The sequence below is a fragment of the Moschus berezovskii genome, chromosome 6 (assembly GCF_049115385.1).
Source record: "Moschus berezovskii isolate FMDL1 chromosome 6, NW_MosBer_1.0, whole genome shotgun sequence".
NCBI lineage: Eukaryota > Metazoa > Chordata > Mammalia > Artiodactyla > Moschidae > Moschus > Moschus berezovskii.
Window position 1 is genome coordinate 34,651,454 of NC_142465.1, and position 19,802 is coordinate 34,671,255.

A 19,802-nucleotide genomic window follows, 5' to 3' on the forward strand; every position below is an offset into this window, starting at 1 on the left:
GTGTTTGCTATGACCAGTGCGTTCTCTTGGCAAAACGCTATTAGCCTTTGCCCTGCTTCATTCCGTGCTCCAAGCCCAAATTTGCCTGTTACTCCAGGTGTTTTTCGACTTCCTACTTTTGCAGTCCCCTATAATGAAAAGGACATCTATTTTGGGTGTTAGTTCTAAAAGGTCTTGTAGGTGTTCATAGAACCGTTCGACTTTGGCTTTTTTTTGCAAAAAAAGTTTTATGCAAAGAAATAGAGGAAAACAACAGAATAGGAAAGAGAAGAGATCTCTTCAAGAAAATTAGAGATACCAAGGGAACATTTCATGCAAAGATGGGCACAATAAAGGACAGAAATGGTGTGGACCTAACAGAAGCAGAAGATATTAAGAAGAGGTGGCAAGAATACACAGAAGAACTGTACAAAAAAGATCTTCACGACCAAGATAATCACGATGGTGTGATCACTCATCTAGAGCCAGACATCTGGAATGTGAAGTCAAGTGGGCTTTAGAGAGCATCACTATGAACAAAGCTAGTGAAGGTGATGGAATTCCAGTTGAGCTATTTCAAATCCTGAAAGATGATGCTATGAAAGTGCTGCACTCAATACGCCAGCAAATTTGGAAAACGCAGCAGTGGCCACAGGACTGGAAAAGGTCAGTCTTCATCCCAATCCCAAAGAAAGGCAATGTCAAAGAATGCTCAAACTACCGCACAATTGCACTCATCTCACATGCTAGTAAAGTCATGCTCAAAATTCTCCAAGCCAGGCTTCAGCAATATGTGAACCGTGAACTTCCAGATGTTCAAGCTGGTTTTAGAAAAGGCAGAGGACCCAAAGATCAAATTTCCAACATCCGCTGGATCATGGAAAAAGCAAGAGAGTTCCAGAAAAACATCTATTTCTGCTTCATTGACTATGCCAAAGCCTTTGACTGTGTGGATCACAATAAACTGTGGAACAGTCTGAAACAGAAGGGAATACCAGACCATCTGACCTGCCTCTGAGAAACCTATATGCAGATCAGGAAACAACAGTTAGAACTGGACATGGAACAATAGACTGGTTCCAAATAGGAAAGGGAGTACATCAAGCTTGTATATTGTCACCCTGCTTATTTAACTTCTATGCAGAGTACATCATGAGGAACGCTGGGCTGGAAGAAGCACAAGCTGGAATCAAGATTGCCGGGAGAAATATCAATAACCTCAGTTATGCAGATGACACTACCCTTATGGCAGAAAATGAACTAAAAAGCCTCTTGATGAAAGTGAAAGAGGAGAGTGAAAAAGTTGGCTTGAAGCTCAACATTCAGAAAACTAAGATCATGGCATCTGGTCCCATCACTTCATGGGAAATAGATGGGGAAACAGTGGAAACAGTGTCAGACTTTATTTTTGGGGGCTCCAAAATCACTGTGGATGCTGACTGCAGCCAAGAAATTAAAAGACGCTTACTCCTTGGAAGGAAGGTTATGACCAACCTAGACAGTGTATTAAAAAGCAGAAATATTACTTTGCCAACCAAGGTCCGTCTAGTCAAGGCTATGGTTTTTCCAGTGGTCATGTACGGATGTGAGAGTTGGACTGTGAAGAAAGCTGATCGCCAAAGAATTGATACTTTTGAACTGTGGTGTTGGAGAAGACTGTTTCGAGTCCCTGGGACTGCAAGGAGATCCAACCAGTCCATTCCAAAGGAGATCAGTCCTGGGTGTTCATTGGAAGGACTGATGCTGAAGCTGAAACTCCAATACTTTGGCCACCTCATGCGAAGAGTTGACTCACTGGAAAAGACTCTGATGCTGGGAGGGATTGGGGGCAGGAGGAGAAAGGGACGACAAAGAATGAGATGGCAGGATGGCATCACTGACTCGATGGACATGAATTTGAGTGAACTCTGGGAGTTGGTGATAGACAGGCCTGGCGCACTGTGATTCATGGGGTCGCAAAGAGTCGGACACGACTGAGGGGCTGAAATGAACTGAACTAAGGTTGGTCATTTCTTCCAAGGAGCAAGTGTCTTTTAATTTTGTGGCCACAGTCAATATCTGCAGTGATTTTGGAGCCCAGACTTTCTGTTGTTTCCCAGCTATTTGCCATGAAGGGATGGGACCAGATGCCATAATCTTAGTTTTTTGAATGGTGAGTCTTAAGACAGCTTTTTCAGTCTCCTCTTTCACTTTCATCAAGAGGCTCTTTAGTTCATCCAGTTTGGCATTTCTCATGATGTACTCTTATGCAGAGAAATGCTGGGCTAGATGAAGCACAAGCTGAAATCAAGGTTGCCGGGAGAAATATCAGTAACCTCAAATATGCAGATGACACCACCCTTATGGCAGAAAGCGAAGAGGAACTAAAGAGCCTCCTGATGAAAGTGAAAGAGGTGAAAAAACTGGCTTAACACTCACCATTCAAAAAACTAAGATCATGGCATTCGGTCCCATCACTTCATGGCAAATAGCTGGGAAACAACAGAAACAGTGACAGACTTTATTTTCTTGGGCTCCAAAATAACTGCAGATGTTGACTGTGGCCACGAAATTAAAAGACACTTGCTCCTTGGAAGAAAAGCTATGACCAACCTAGACAGTGTATTAAAAAGCTGAGACATTACTTTGTCAACAAAGGTCCGTCTAGTCAAAGCTATGGTTTTTCCAGTAGTCATGTATGGATGGATGTGAAAGTTGGACTATAAAGAAAGCTGAGCACTGAAGAATTGATGCTTTTGAACTGTGGTGTTGAAGAAGACTCCTGAGAGTCCCTTGGACTGCAAGGAGATTAAACCAGTCAATATGAAAGGAAATCAATCCTGAGCATTCATTAGAAAGGCTGATGCTGAAGCTAAAGCTCCAATATTTTGGCCACCTGATGCAAAGAGCCGACTCTTTGCAAAAGACCCTGAGGCTGGTAAAGACTGAAGGAAAGAGCAGAAGGGGATGACGGAGGACATCACTGACTCAATGGACATGAGATTGAGCAAGCTCTGGGAGATGGTGAAAGACAGGGAAGCCTGTCATGCTGCAGTCCAAGGGGTCACAAAGAGTTGGATGTGACTGAGCGACTGAATAATACCACCACCAAAATTTTTAGAATAATATACCCTTTTACTCAGCAATTCACTTCTAGCAACCTAGAAAAACACTCATATATGTCCCACAAGAAGCCTATAAAAAAAAGTACTCGCTGTGACTTCTCTGGTGGTCCAGTATTAAGAATCGGCCTTCCAATGCAAGGGACATGTGCTCAATCCCTGGTCAGGGACCTAAGACCCCACATGCCATGGGGCAACTAAGCCCGATGCCACAGCTACTGAGTCCACTCGCTCTGGAGCCTGCGCCACAACTAGAGAGAATCCCCAGCACCACAAAGAAAGACCCCTGTGCGGCAACTAGGAGCTGATACAGTCAAACAAACAATTTTTTTTTTAAGTATTCACTGAAGCACTGTTAGAAAATACAACAGATATATGTATACAGGTATCTATATACCTCCAGAGATAGCTATAGGTATACATATATTTCCATCAACTGGGAAATGGTTAAAAAAAACAGTATATGTATATTATGGAATGAACATCATGCAGAGGTTAAAAGAATAAAATGGATCTGTACATACTGATGTGAAAAAAAATCTCCAAAACATGTTAAGAGGAAACTATAGTATAGTATATAAAATAAAATAACCACACAAAAAATATTTTATATACCTATGTAAACGTAAGCGGAATAATCTGAAAAGGTTCACAATAGGGTTATAACAGGATTACCTCTGGAGAGAGGAATGTAAATAGGGAGGTGAGTTATTATTGGGAAGGACAAGGATTAAGGATCAAGGGAAAGGAAATCTTTCACTCTACATATTTCTATAGTGTGTGAATTTTTTCAATATTTATAAATTACTTTGCGGTAAAAAATAAGGAAAAAAGGAGCCTTTCACACACTATAAAAATTCTTATATCACCAAAGAATAACCCTGGAAGGACAAACTTCCAGGAAGTACTACCCACAGCTTTCTTCAGGGACGAGAACTGGAAAAACTATTTTTGCCATTTACTTCTGAACTCTAATTCTGTGCATGAACTGATTTTACCATGTGGATGTACTGATTATTAAATATTTAACATGCATTTTGTAAGTACAGGGCTTCCCTGATGGCCCAGATGGTAAAGAATCTGCCTGCAATGTGGGAGACCTGGGTTCGATCCCTGGGTCAAGAAAATCCTCTCAAGGAGGGCATCGCAACCCACTCCAGTATTCTTGCCTGGAGAATCCCTACAGACAGAGGAGCCTACGAGGCTCCAGTCCATGGGGTCACAAAGAGTCGGACACCACTGATTAAGCACAGCACACATGGTAAAAGTGCTATTCTGAAAGTATGGTACAGATTTAAAAGCCCAAACGAAAAGTGATTGATTTGCCTAAGAGACTTCAGAAAGGCAAGAGTGCCTCCCAACAGACTTACTACAACGCATTCCAGGCAGAATTCAGGTAACAGGCCAAGACACAGAGGCATCACAAAAGATAGGAGGGTTCAGAGATGAGGCCTAAAGAATAAAGCTTGAGACTATAGGACGGATTTGAATAATCACCACTTCCTGAAAGTGTACACTCTTTTTTGCCTTTTTCAAGAAAATAATCAAGTTCTGACTTATACACAGTATGTTCTGCCTAAAGCAACTACCCCTACTCCACATCATGATATAATGAAATGAATACGTCTATCCACAAACCTGGCAAATATATTCATCGGTTCTAGATGGATAATCTCGACCATAGGGTAAGATTCTAAATTAATAATTACACTGATCTCCTTTCTTCTTCTTTTGATCACCCCATAAAGCCAAGCTGCAATATGCATAAAAACAATGATACACCAACTGCATACCATTCAGTATAAAAGGTAGAATACCCTGACCCAGTTTACAGCATTTATAACAAACGTCTCATAAAGGGTAGAATGAAGAAAGATGATCCAAATTTCAGCTATAACTTCCCCGGTAGCTCAGCAATAAAGAATCCTCCCACCAATGCAGGAGACTCAAGAGACAAGGATTGGATCCTGGGGTTGGTAAGATCCCCTGAAAAAACGAATGGCTACCCACTTCAGTATTCTTGCTTGGAGAATTCCATGGACAGAGGGACAGAAGAGGCTGGTGGGCTACATACAGTCCATGGGGTCACAAAGAATCGGATAGGGCTAAACAACTAACACACTGTAACTAGATGACATTTCTGCTTTATGTCTGTGTGTCTGTGTTTAGTCACTCAGTCGTATCCAACTTTTTGCGGCACCAGGGACTGTAGCCCACCAGACTACTCTGTCCACGGAATTTTTCAGGCAAGAATACCGGAGCGGATACTGCCTTTTCCTACTACAGGGGATCTTCCCAACTCAGAGATCAAACCCATGTCTCTTGCATCTCCTGCATTGGCCAGGCAGGTTCTTTACCACTGATCTACCTGGGAAGCCCAATGCTTTATATTAACTGTTGTTGTTCAGTCACCAAGTCTTATCCAACTCTGCGACCCCATGGCCTGTGGCACACCAGGCTTCCTGGTCCTTCACTATCTCCAAGTTTGCTCAAACTCATGTCCATTGAGTCAGTGATGCCATCCAACCGTCTCATCCTCTGTGGTTCTTTTCCTCTTGCCCTTAACCTTTCCAGCATCAGGGTCTTTTCCAATGAGTCGACTCTTCACATCAGGTGGCCAAAGTACAGGAGTTTCAGCATCAGTCTTTCTAATTAATATTCAGGATTGATTTCTTTTAGGATTGACTGGTTTGATCTCCTTGCTGTCCAAGGGACTCGCAAGAGTCTTCCGCAGCACCACAATTCAAAAGCATCAATTCTTCGGCGCTGGTCCAATTCTTCTTTATGGTCTAACTCTCACATCCCTACATGACTACTGGAGAAAACATAGCTTTGACTACACAGACCTTTGTCCTCAAAGTGATGTTTCTGCTTTTTGATATGCTGGCTAGGTTTGTCATAGCTTTTCTTCCAAGGAGCAAGCATCTTTTAATTTTGTGGCTGCAGTCACCATCTGCAGTGATTTTGGAGCCCCCCAAAATAAAATCTGTCCCTGTTTCTATTTTTCCCCCAGCTATTTACCATGAAATGATGGGACTGGATGCCATGATCTTAGTGTTTTAAATGTTGAGTTTTAAGCCAGCTTTTCACTCTTCTTCATCAAGAGGCTCTTTAGTTCCTCTTTGCTTTCTGCCATAAGAGTGGTGTCATCTGCATATCCGAGATTATTGACATTTCTCCTGGCAATCTTGATTCCAGCTTGTGAGTCTTTTAGCCTGGCATTTTGCATGATATGCTCTGCATATGGGCTTCCCAGGTGGCACTAGTGGTAAAGAACCCGCCTGACAATGCAAGTGATGTAAGAAAGACAGGTTCAATCCCTGGGTTGGGAAGATCCCCTGGAGGAGGGCATGGCAACCTACTCCAGTATTCTTGCCTACAGAATCCCATGGACAAGGGAGCCTGGTGAGCTACAGTCCATAGGTTGCAAAGAGTCGGACACAACTGAAATGACTTAGCACGCATGCACATGTTCTGCATATAAATTAAATAGGCAGGGCGACAATATACTGCCTTGACGTACCCCTCTCTCAATTTTGAACCAGTCCATTGTTCCATGTTTGGTTCTAACTGTTGCTTCTTGTTCTGCATGCAGGTTTCTGATGACACAAGTAAGGTGCTCTGGTATTTCCACCTCTTTTAAGAATTTTTCAGTTTGTTATGATCTACACAGTCAAAAGCTTTACTGTAATCAGAAGCAGATTTTTTTTAATTCCCTTGCCTTTTCTATGATCCAGTGGATGTTGGTAATTTGATCTCTGGTTCCTCTGCCTTTTCTAAATCCTGCTTGAACATCTGGAAGTTCTTGGTTCACCTATTATTGAAGCCTAGCTTGAGCGATTTTGAGTATTACCTTGCTAGCATATGCAATGAGAACAACTGTATGGGTAGTTTGAACATTCTCTGGCATTGCCTTTCTTTGGGACTGGAATGAAAACTGACCTTTCCCAGTACTGCGGCCAGTGCTGAGTTTTCATATTTGCTGGCATATTGAGTGCAGCACTTTAACAGCATCATCTTTTAGGATTTGAAATAGCTCAACTGGAATTCCATCACCTACACTAGCTTTGTTCACAGTGATGCTTCCTAAGGCTCACTTGACTTCGCACTCCAGGATGTCTGGCTCTAGCTGAGTGACCATATCATCATGGTTATCCAGACCATTAAGATCTTTTTTGTATAGCTCTTCTGTGTATTCTTGCCATGTCTTCTTAATCTTTCCTGCTTCTGCAAGGTCCCTGCTGTTTATTTTGCTCATCTTTGCATGAAATGTTCCCTTAGTATCTCCAATTTTCTTGATGATATCTCTAGTCTTTCCCATTCTATTGTTTTCCTCTATTTATTTGCATGGTTCCCTTAAGAAAGCTTTTTTCTCTCTCTTTGCTATTCTCTGGAACTCTGTACTCAGGTGGATATATCTTTCCCTTTCTCCTTTGCCTTTAGCTTCTCTTCTTTTCTCAGCTATTTGTAAGCCCCTCTCAGAAAACCACTTTTCCTTCTTGTATTTCTTTCTCTCGAGGATAGTTTTGGTCACCACCTCCTGTACAATGTTACAAACTCCCATCCATAGTTCTTCAGGCACTGTCTACCAGATCTAATCCCTTGAATTGATTTGTCACCTCCACTGTATAATCATAAGGGATTTGATTCAGTTCATACCTGAATGGTCTGCAGTCCAGGAGTAGCAGAGTTGGACACAACTGAGCGACTGAACAACACCACCTGAAAGGTCTAGCAGTTTTCTCTACTTTCCTCAATTTAAGCCCGAATTTTGCAAAAGGAGTTGATGATCTGAGCCACAATCAGCTTCAGGTCTTATTTTTGCTGACTACATACAGCTTCTCCATCTTTGGCTGCTAAGGATATATCAATCTGATTTCAGTATTGACCATCTGGAGATGTCCATGTATAGAGTCATCTCTAGTGTTGTTGGGAGTACGTTTGCTATGACCAGTGTATTCTCTTGACAAAACTGTTAGCCTTTGCCCTGCTTCATTTTGTATTCCAAGGCCAGACTTGCCTGTTACTCCAAGTATCTCCTGACGTCCTACTTTTGCATTCCAATCCCTAATGATGAAAACAACATATTTTTTTGGTGTTAGTTCCAGAAGGTCTTGTAGGTCATCACAGAACCATTTAACTTCAGCTTCTTCAGTATCAGTGGTTGGGGCACAGATTTGGATTACTGTGATGCTGAATGGTTTGCCTCGGAAATGAATGAAGATCATTTTGTTGTTTCTGAGATTGCACCCAAGTACTGCATTTAGGACTCTTTTGTTGTCTATGAAGCTCTCAGGAATAAACATTAAAGAAACACTGATTTCTGCCAAAGATAGATTGATTTTATGCATATGTCTTCCTAATTTCTTGATTTGGGGGGTGTCGATCCAAAGTAAATTATCAACACTACCACAGTCTAACTTTTATTGACAGCAAATGACAGTTTTTTTGCCTGTCCCCTCCTATTTGGAAAAGCTATGCAACATTTCCCTCCAACTCAGGTCACATGTACCAAAAATAATTATAATATTAAGTGCCTATTACGTGCACTCACTGATCTAATGTTATATTAACTATTAAAAATGAACAGTCATAACTCAACAAAAAGACAATCTAATTTAAAACCAGGCAAAGGACTTAAAGAAACATTTCTCCAAAGAAGATACACAAAAGACCAATAAGCTCATGAAAAGATATTAAACATTACCAGTCATTAGTAAGGAAATGCAAATAAAATTCACAATACCATTTCCTACCTACAAAGATGGCTATAATCAAAGCAAAAAGGAAAATAACAAGTATCAGCAAAGATGTGGAGAAACTGGAACCCTCATGCACTATAGGTGAGAATGTAAAATAGTACAGCCACTGTGGAAAACAGGATGGCAGGTCCCCAAAAAGAAATCTACATGATTCAGCAATTCCACCCCCAGGAATAAACCCAAAGGAATTGAGAACAGGTATTCAAACAAAAAATGGTTCATGAATGTTCAAAGCAGCATTACTTATAACAGCCAAAAGGCAGAATGAAACAACTACCCATCAACAGAAAAAATGGATAAACAAAATATGATACATCCATGTAGTGGGACAGTATCAGCTGCAAAAATGAATGAAGTACTGACACATGGTACAACATGGATGAACCTCAAAAACACTATGTGACGTCAAAGAAGCCAGACACAAAAACCACATGATTCCTTTTACTTGAAATATCCAGAACAAATACATTTGCAGAGATTGGTGGTTAACAGAGACAGGGCGGGGGTTTGGGGGGAAGAGAGAGGAGAGACTGCCTAATGGGTATACGGCCTCCTCTGGGGTTGATGTAACAGTTCTGGAACTATATAGAGTGATGATTATACAACACAGTGAATTTATTAAATACCACTGAACTGTAAACTTTAAAAGAGTTAATTTTATGCATTGTGGATTTCATTTCAGAAAAAAAAAAAAAAATCCATAGTCCTGACAATCCTGTGCAGATTCAGAAACACAAACAGGCTCAGAGAAATTACCTGACCAAATCCACAGAGGGAGTACTTGACAGAACAGTAGAGATTCAGAGCCAGAGTTTTGCTCTTTTTTCTTAATGTTGATAGAAAGTAGGACCTTCATAGCCCTTCTCCCCAACAATTAAAATTTTATGCCAGGGACTTTCCTGGTGGTCCAGTGGTTAAGAATCTGCCTGCCAATGCAGGGGACACGGGTTGGATCTCTGATCTGGGAAGCTTCCACATGCTACGGGGCAACTAAGCCCGTGCACCACAACTACTGAAGTTCACATGCCTTAGGGCCTGTGCTCCACAACAGGAGAAGCCACTGCAACAAGAAGAAGCACATGCATCACACTAGGGAGTAAGCTCCACTCACCGCAACTGGAGAATAACGCCACATAATAATACTGCGTAGTCTAACTCACGGCATCACCATAACATCACGGGCTGGCAGACAAATGACAAATGTCAAACAACCTTTAAAAGATCTTCAAGGAATCCCTTGGCAGTTCAGTAGACAGGACTCAGCGCTTTCACTGCTGGGGCTGGAGTTCGAGCCCTGGTCGAGGAACTATGATCCTGAAAGCCACGTGGCATGGCCAAAAAATTAAAAACAAAAAAAGACCTCCATAAAATACAAGCTTTGAATAGTGAAAGAGGTGAAAATGATTACCCAACAAAGCTTTGTTTAAAGTACTGTCAACAAAGAATTAGATAGTCTTCTCAAGAAACCGAGTGTGTACTGACTGGAAAGATGTAACAAAATATCAAGTCTGCATCTGAGTTAAATGGCTGACCATAGTACCACCTTATAGGACCATTCAGGTCCTCTAATAGCTTAACTTCTTATCATTCCATCATAGTTTAAATAAGCTTCACTGTTCCCATCAAATGTGAGGGAGCCTCTAATGATGAGATCCTTATCCTCAAGGCCTGTGGAGGACATGCAGTTAGGCTATGATGGCAATTTAATTTATATAAAGATATGAGGTTATTAACCAAAGTCAGCAGACAGTCACTTCCACCACACACTAGTGCACAGTTTTAATCAATGCAACATCCGCTGGATCATGGAGAAAGCAAGAGAGTTCCAGAAGAACATCTATTTCTGCTTCACTGACTATGCCAAAGCCTTTGACTGTGTGGATCACAATAAACTGTGGAACATTCTGAAAGAGATGGGAATCCCAGACCACCTGACCTGCCTCTTGAGAAACCTGTATGCAGGTCAGGAAGCAGCAACAGTCAGAATTGTACATGGAACAACCGACTGGTTCCAAATAGGAAAAGGAGTACATCAAGGCTGTATATTGTCACCTTGCTTATTTAACTTATATGCAGAGTACATCATGAGGAACACTGGGCTGGAAGAAGCACAAGCTGGAATCAAGATTGCTGAAAGAAATATCAATAACCTCAGTTATGCAGATGACACTACCCTTATGACAGAAAGTGAAGAGGAACTCAAAAGCCTCTTGATGAAAGTGAAAGAGGAGAGTGAAAAGGTTGGCTTGAAGCTCAACATTCAGAAAACAAAGATCATGGCATCTGGTCCCATCACTTCATGGGAAATAGATGGGGAAACAGTGGAAACAGTGTCAGACTTTATTTTTTTGGGCTCCAAAATCAGTGCGGATGCTGATTGCAGCCAGGAAATTAAAAGACACTTACTCCTTGGAAGGAAAGTTATGACCAACCTTGATAGTATATTAAAAAGCAAAGACATTACTTTGCCAACAAAGGTCCGTCTAGTCAAGGCAATGGTTTTTCCCGTGGTCATGTATGGATGTGAGAGTTGGACTGTGAAGAAAGCTGATCGTTGAAGAATTGATGCTTTTGAACTGTGGTGTTGGAGAAGACTCTTGAGAGTCCCTTGGACTGCAAGGAGATCCAACCAGTCCATTCTAAAGGAGATCAATCCTGGGTGTTCATTGGAAGGACTGATGCTAAAGCTGAAACTGCAATACTTTGGCCACCTCATGCGACGAGTTGACTCACTGGAAAAGACTCTAATGCTGGTTGGGGGCAGGAGGAGAAGGGGACGACAGAGAATGAGATGGTTGGATGGCATCACCGACTCTGTGAACATGAGTTTGAGTGAACTCCGGGAGTTGGTGATGGACAGGGAGGCCTGGTGTGCTGTGATTCACAGGGTCGCAGAGAGTCAGACACGACTGAGCGACTGAACTGAACAGTAGAAAATATCAAGAAGAGGCAGCAGTGGGCTGATCACACTGCATGTTGTAATCAGAGACTAAGTAGATAATTTAAAGTACTGCTCTACTGAGCTTTCCAGGTGGCTCAGTGGTAAAGAATTCGCCTGCCAATGCAGGAGACGAGGGTTCGATCCCTGGGTCAGGAAGAACCCCTGGAGGAGGAAATGGCAACCCACTCCAGGATTCTTGCTTGGAAAAGCCCATGGAAAGAGGGCTGGTGGGCTGCAGTACATGGAGTTGCAAACAGCTGGACACAACTTAGTGACTGAGCACACATGCATTGCTCTACTACTGATGGTAACCTTAAAACAGAAGCAAACCATTTGCTACTGGACAGATCACATGTACTCAAAAGAGGAAAGAGGTAGGTTTTACAGTTCTATACAGGTCAATAAGAAGTAACATCATTAGCAGCATCTTCAAGTACAAAAGATATCTTTATTTATCTAACGTGACCCATCTATAATCATACAATGGCTTCATCACAAACCTCCTTCTCCTCAATCCCAACACCCTTTGCTGATGCTGCTAAGTCACTTCAGTCGTGTCTGACTCTGTGCGACCCCATAGATGGCAGCCCACCAGTCTCCCCTGTCCCTTGGATTCTCCAGGCAAGAACACTGGAGTGGGTTGCCATTTCCTTCTCCAATAAATGAAAGTGCATGAAAGTGAAGTTGCTCAGTCATGTCCGATTTAGCGACCCCATGGACTGCAGCCCACCAGGCTCCTCTGTCCATGCGATTTTCTAGGCAAGAGTACTGGAGTGGCTTGCCATTGCCTTCTCCGCCAACACCCTTTAACCAACTTGAAAGAACACACAGACACAAACACACACTCCACAACCAGTAATCATGTCATTTTGCTAATTAAGTAATATAAAAAAATCCTAACCAACAATCTAAGGTTGTCATTTAGGGTTTGCACTAGTAAGAATCGCTGTGTAACTCCTAACCACAAATTAGTCATAGGACAATGACTTGCAGAGGCCTTAAGCTGGTGGCTATGTTCTCAGATCCTACAGAATATTTTAAGGACTGGGGCTGCTGCAGAGTCAGTGCAGAAAATGCATGTATATTTCAGGAACCCAACACAGTCAGCCACCATGGTAAATCTGAACATGAAGAGTAAATGCTGGCCTCTGGCCAAATCTTATATCCAGCAACCTAAAGATAAAGTGTTTGGATATTTAAAGTTAATATCCAAAACTTTAAACCTTTTGGAGATATTTCAGAACCAACACACCACATCCAAGGTAAGTATAAACTCACTAAGATTCCAAAAGAGGCTCCCAGAAAATGGCATGTGAGCCTGAAGTCCCTTTGTAACCCAATAATCTCAAGAAGCAAGATGCAGGCATAATTAACCTCCTTGTGACAATTAGAAAAAATGAAATTGGAGGTTAGACCCATCCTCAGAGACAGTTCACTGTCAGCCTGCAGCTTTTTCAATCTACTATATTTGGTACTATGTGACAACTCTGTCTCTCTCAAATATATAAAGGCAGGGAGAAAAAATCGACTCAAACAGTACTTCCTGTATTATAGCTACCTTCCTGAAATATTTAAAGCATATAGTAGGCACTCAAACTCTTTTCAATTAATAAAGGATATAGAAGGTAAGCAATAACTAGCAGCTCATACACGTCCCTTGGACAGCAAGATCAAACCAGTCAATCCTAAAGGAAATCAATCCTGAATGTTCATTGGAAGGACTGATGCTGAAGCTCCAATACTTTGGCCACCTGATGCGAAGAGCCAACTCATTGAAAAAGATTCTGATGCTGGGAAAGACTGAGGGCAGGAGGAGAAGGGGGTGAAAGAGGATAAGATGGCATCACTGACTCAATGGACATGAGTTTGAGCAAACTCCGGGAGATGAAGGACAGGGAAACCTGGCGTGCTGCAGTCCATGGGGTCACAAAGAGTTGGACACGACTGAGTGACTGAACCACAACAACATACACATAAAATACTGAAATGAAAAAAGCTCCCTAAAATTTTCAACCAAAGGCAGCAAAGTGAACTGAAGATGATCTACACTACTGACACGTTTTTCTTTTTTAATATTTATTTATATTTTGGCTGCACCAGGTCTTAGTTGCAGCACACGGGATCTTTAGTTATGGCATGTGAGCTCTTAGCTGCATGTAGGATCTAGTTCCCTGACCAAGGGGTCGAACCTGAGTCCCCAGCATTGGGAGTGTGGAGTCTCAGCCACTGGACCACCAGGGAAGTACCAGATTTTTAAAATATATATACAAATAACATTCTTAAGATTATCATCCACAGTTATAGGTATGACTGAAAAAAATCTTGTGTATAACAAATGGTCCCTTCCACAGTGGATACATTTCATACTTTAAAACAGAAACTCCTATTTTCTTCATCAACTAAAACTCCTACAAGATTTTCAAAAGTACTTTTATTGCTAACTTGAACTCTATTTTTAAGGTGCTTGCTAGATGTCTTGATACATAAATATAATTAGACAGAAGCTAAGAGAGAGCGATAAAAACTAGACAAATCATTTCCTGTGCAAGTGTCCTGCAAGCTGGGCAGAAAAAGTCAGCAGAGGAAACAGCAGCCCTCAAACATAAGGTCAAGTACTACCTTCTTGAACACATAATAAAATCATCATTTAAAAGTAACCAAACTTGGGCTTCCCAGGTTACTCAGGGAAGGTAAAAAATCCACCTGCCAATGCAGAAAATACGGTTCTATCCCTGGTCAGGGACAATCCCACATGACTCGGAGCAACAAAGCCCATTGGCCACAACTACTGAGTCTGTGAACTTGAGCTCAGGAGCCACAACTACTGAGCCCAGGCGCTACATCTACTACTGAAGCTCACATGCCGAGAGCCCGTGTTCTGCAACAAAAGAAGCCACTGCAATGAGAAGACCCAGCACTGCAACTAGAGAGCAGCCCCTGATCCTTGCAACAAGAGAAAAGCCCATGCAGCAACAAAGACCCTGCACCACCAAAAAATAAATAAAATTATATATAAAAAAGTAACCAAACTGTCACAAAAACTTAAACATAGGATTATCATATGAACAGATACTGAACAGGTATTTGTACACTCATGTTCACAGCAGCATTACTCACAATAGCCAAAAGGTGGAAACAGCTTGTGTCCATTTACAGATGAATGGATAAATGAAACGTGGTATATGCATATGATGGAATATTACTCAGTTCTAAAAAGGAATGAATTTCTGACAAGGTTAAAACACTGATGAACCTTGAAGACAATGTGCTAAGTGAAATAAGCCAGACACAATAATTCCACTTATGTGAGGTACCTAGAATAATCATATTCCTAGAGACAGAAAAGTGCAATAGTGACTGCCAGGAGCTGCGGAAAAAGAAGAATGAGGAGTAATTCTTTAACAGGAATTTTGGTTTGGGACGATAAGAATGTTCTGGAGTTGAATGATGATGGTTTCACAGCAGTATGAATGGATTTAATGCCAATGAACTGTACACTTGAAAAGTGGTTTAAATGATGTTACGTATATCTTACCACAATTTTTTTAAAGTAACCAAGCAAGAATGATGATCAAATCTTTGAGGCATAAACATCAAGAAAAGTGCTAAGAGTCTGCAACAGGCATGCTTCACTGTCCTCCTCTGAGTCTCGATGACCCGCCTGAAAGTCAAGACCTCGAAACAGGAGGGATGGACATGGTATTTTCATATGCTACAGATTCATTTATCAGTATCATATCACAGGCATATAACAGGAAGATATATTAGAAGGTGAACTATATTCTATAGGAGGACATTTGCTAAATAATGAATGGGCTCCCTTTTCCAATATTTAAATCAGAAAAATGTAAGGTTTACGTTCCAGTCTCCAATGTAAGCAAGACAATCAGTTTTAAATCAATATTTAAATCAGAAAAATGTAAGGTTTACGTTCCAGTCTCCAATGTAAGCAAGACAATCAGTTTTACTTCTAACAAAGCAGCATAGTGGATCCTAAAGAGTGACTTTAATTTTCCAGTTTTAATATGGTGTCTCTACAATGGAAACTGCGAGTAGCAATATAATAATAAAAATATAAACTTCTTTCACCACCATTACAAAGTTACTTAACCTTTTCCAAGCCTCATCTGAAAGATGGGGATAATGCTTACCTTATAGGATTATTTGAAGATCTAATAAAGTAACATATTTAAAACACACTGAGTTCAGTCAGTCCCTAGAATACCTAACTGCTCAACAAATAAAACTTCCCTCAGCTCCTGCAATTCACTAGTATCTGTAGCCCTTCCCGCTCCTGGATCAGCCTCCACAGGCTATGCTGATGTTTCGGCCATTAACCTCTGGCTCCTCCCTCAGGCCCCAGCTGTGTCTCTCAGTTCTAGCAGTTTTACTCCTGGTTTCTAAGAGGATCCTGCCTATATTTAGAGATAATGCCAGTATCAACTGTGGACTCAACAGGTGCTTGGAGGGCACTTGAGCATTCAGCAGTTTTCTATTGTTTTCCAGAGTTAATTGGTTTTGGCTCCACAACTGGCTGTCTTGACTTCCACAAGGAAGAGTGCCACGTATGCACAGTACTTCAGCAGTACACTAGCCTAAACAGAAAATTAAGTGTGCTCACAGGACAAATCCTTAGCAAGAGGGCGTTTTTGCCTATTATCTGGACCCCAGAAGATCTGTTAAATCACAGGGGCAACAAACCTCCAATAAACTCTGCAGATGTAGCCCATCAACCCAATCTTTGTCTAGATCACTGTATCAGACCCAGGTTTCAACCAATTCAGGCTGTTCGTACTACAACCAAGATCTGGAGGAAAAAGCAGGTAGAACATGGAACACTTAAAGGAGCGTCCAAGCAGAGTGGGCATGAATTTGGTTTTATTTACTACTAGTTTTGTGACCTTATTAAGTTATTTAATCTCTGAATTTATAAAACAGGAAACGATTGTGAGGATTAAATTAAATGAGATGATACGTGGAAAGCAATCTCAGCATTTCCACTAACAAGAAAACTGCACTCACTTCTTGCTTTGTTCAGTTTTTATAACAGAAGAAAAGTGACAATTTAGATCATTCTTTTTGGACCTTTATAAAATAGCCTAATGCTACTATCTGAGGCCAAGCTGAGAAATATAAACGGAAAAATTCCCAGAAATCTTAGATGAGTCAGCAAAACCTAATGCCTCAAAATAAAAGGCTTAATATGGACTATTTATGAACACATAATGGTAATTACAATTTCAAAATCAGCAATCTTGTATCTATTATCATCCAAAATTTGGTCTGGAAATCCAAGTATCAAGGAAATGCAAAGATCATACATAACCCCTGAAATACTTTCCCACAATATTTTCAAATCACCTGAATTCAAACTGGAAGGTACAAAATAGCCTGATAATTTGAAATCAGCATCAGGAATTTCTGGTGACAAAACCAAACTCTCTCCCACAATCATAAAATCAGTAGCAGATGGTACATGATCATGAAACTTACTTCTAACAAAGTACAGATAACTCAGATTTTATCAAGGCTGTTCATCACCTTTCGATGAACAAACTAACTCTTGGTTCTCCAAAAACCCTGAACTCTGCATTTTCAATAACCAAACTCAAAGCAAGATGCCTGCTTCTAGTGACCTGTCCTCTCCTGCTTCATCAACCGCAAATAAATTACATACCTGTAATTTACGGGAGGGAAATAAACATTACAGGCATGCTTTATCAATGAAATGAACTATAAACGATAACCAAATTATTAAAAGAGCAGCTTGTACTCCTTAGCAGAAGGACATTCCAGAGAAAAATCCACCTTCTAAAAGAACCCAGTCATTCTGGATGAATTAGGAGAAAAATGCCACTCCAGTCCACCTAACCTATACTCTCTAACTGGATTTATTCTTCTGCTTTAATTCAAACCCAAACCACATCTATTTTATGTGTCTGCCCCGCTTGGCTGTATTTTCCGTCCCGTTTCCCGCTCCCCACCCCCCCCCCAATTCCAAGAATGCCCTCCTATCTCTTATTTTCAAATCCCACTTTGCCCCCCAAATCCTAAGGACCGCGGACACCCACGCAGATGACCTTACGCATTTGCGATGAATTTCCAGTTCATTGTACTTCTCATACCAAATGATCGATTCTTTCATTCCTTTCGACCTCCCGTTGTTTCTTAAAACCCAGTACCCCACACACGCTCACATCAGAGTCCCCCCTCACTCCATTGTTTCCCCGGCCTATGCCTCTGGAAACCCCTCAACTCGGCACCGTGTGCTTCGGCCCGCCCCACTGACCCCAGAACCCTTTCACCATCTGGGCACTCCAGGTCTCAAAGGGTTCACGTCCCCTACTCTCGGTACCCCAACCCCCAACAGCTGCTCCCTCCCCGTGTGCCTTCCCTCAAGCCCGCTCTCCGCACCTCAGTGCCCCGCTTCATCCCTCCTCCACCCCGCCACCAGCACCCCCAGCCTCACCTATCCCGGGCCCCCGCAGTCGCCGCGTTCCCCAGTTCCGGCTCTGCGTCCCGGACGCTCTGGGGTCTGAGAAGAGGAAAGGAGCTCCGCCGCCGCCGCCGCCTCCCCTTCTAGAGCGGCAGCCGTCGCGCTCCTCCCCCAGCTCTCCCGGAGCCGGACGCCGCCCCGCCCCCACCGCCCCTTTCTTTGCTTCCCTCCTCGGCCGGGCGGCGGGCTGGGAATCGCAGCCGCGGCCGGGGGCCTGAGCGCCAGCCGATCCACACCGACCTCGCCGGGGCTCGAGCTCTTCGCCCCGCCCCGCAGTCCGCTCGGGCGCGTGCGCGCCGGCTAGCCAGCGCACAGGGCGCGTGCTCGCGCCGGCGCGGACCAGGCGTGCCGAGCTCGAGGCCGTTGCAGCCAACCGGCCCGCGAGTGAGGCCCGGGCGCGAGGCGGCCCCGCGGGCCTAAGACCCGCGCCCGGAAAGGCGCGGGACGAGAAGTGGCCTCCTGACCGTCGGGTGTACAGCTCCTCCCGCCACCGGGTCCCTCGCGCCACACACCGCCCTGTGGATCGCGCGCCCGAGTTGAGGAAGCTCGGGCGTCGCCGAGAATCGGGAAGAACGATGCAGGGAAGGGACTGAGAGAGTGGGTTGGGGAACAAACTAGATGGGAGTCGGGACGGGTGTGGGACACGAGCTCGCAGCCGCGTGCAGAATGGCGAGTCCCAGAAAGACCTGGGCGGCGTGGGGTGTGGGGGACAGCGCGCGCTGGGAGGAGAGGGCCCGTGCTGGAACTGCCGGAAAGAGCCGAAACTCCCCCGGAGGTTGCCGAAGGCGGCCGCCTCGAGGGGAACCGCTCGAGGGGCTTCTCTCTGGATCCCGGCCGGGGCTCAGGTCTGCCAGACGGCTCTCCTTTTGGCGCTACGACTTCTCCCCGACGACTTAACACCACTTTCCATTTCGCCTCCTTCCCGTCCCAATTTTTATTCCATAAGGCTATTTCAGAGCCACCAGCTGTGGGAAACGCCCGGACGTCCGGACTTCGTTGCCGCTCAGCCTCCTGGGAATCCGAGAGGACGCTGCGGGGTGTGGCGGGAGGATGCGTGTCCCTGGCCTGGTGCAAGATAGCTTCGGGAGCAAGTTGAGGGTTCGCTGCTACATTCACCAGATACACCAAGTCCATTTCTGTGTCGGTTTTCTAGTCTACTCAGTTGTCTGCATTCCTCTACACGGCTGTGGTCAGTCACATCGCCCGTCGACTCTTTCTGTTAAACACTCTTGTTCGTGGTTAGATTCCCAAGCACCCCAGGGCCAGAACCATCTCTTAATATTGTGCACCTTTCTAGCCAGTTTCCTCCATGGATGAAGCACTCACCTCACTGCCAACTGGTCAGGAGTGGCTCGAGGGTGGGCATTGAATCAGCATTGAAAAGGTTCATCAGAGTCTGTCCCCATGTTCCCTTTTGAGGGCAAAGTATAAGAGGCTCTGGGCAGGCACCAACCACAAGTCAGAGAGTGTATGTGGGAGTGTATGGACACCATAGGCATAATGTAATTTTGGTCCCCACAGGT

General features: G+C 43.3%; 1 protein-coding gene across 1 annotated transcript in view; it reads right to left on the minus strand.

Annotated features, from left to right (window-relative positions):
* Positions 1-19,413, minus strand: part of LOC148777584 (uncharacterized) — an 87,972-nt gene extending 68,559 nt beyond the window's left edge. The window contains exons 1-2 of the mRNA XM_088836995.1: positions 19,156-19,413; positions 18,253-19,102 (exon numbers count right to left, since the gene is read on the minus strand). Coding sequence (XP_088693121.1) covers positions 18,253-19,102; positions 19,156-19,413 — 1,108 coding nt within the window. The remainder of the gene's footprint in view (positions 1-18,252; positions 19,103-19,155) is intronic.
* Positions 19,414-19,802: the final 389 nt, after the last annotated feature.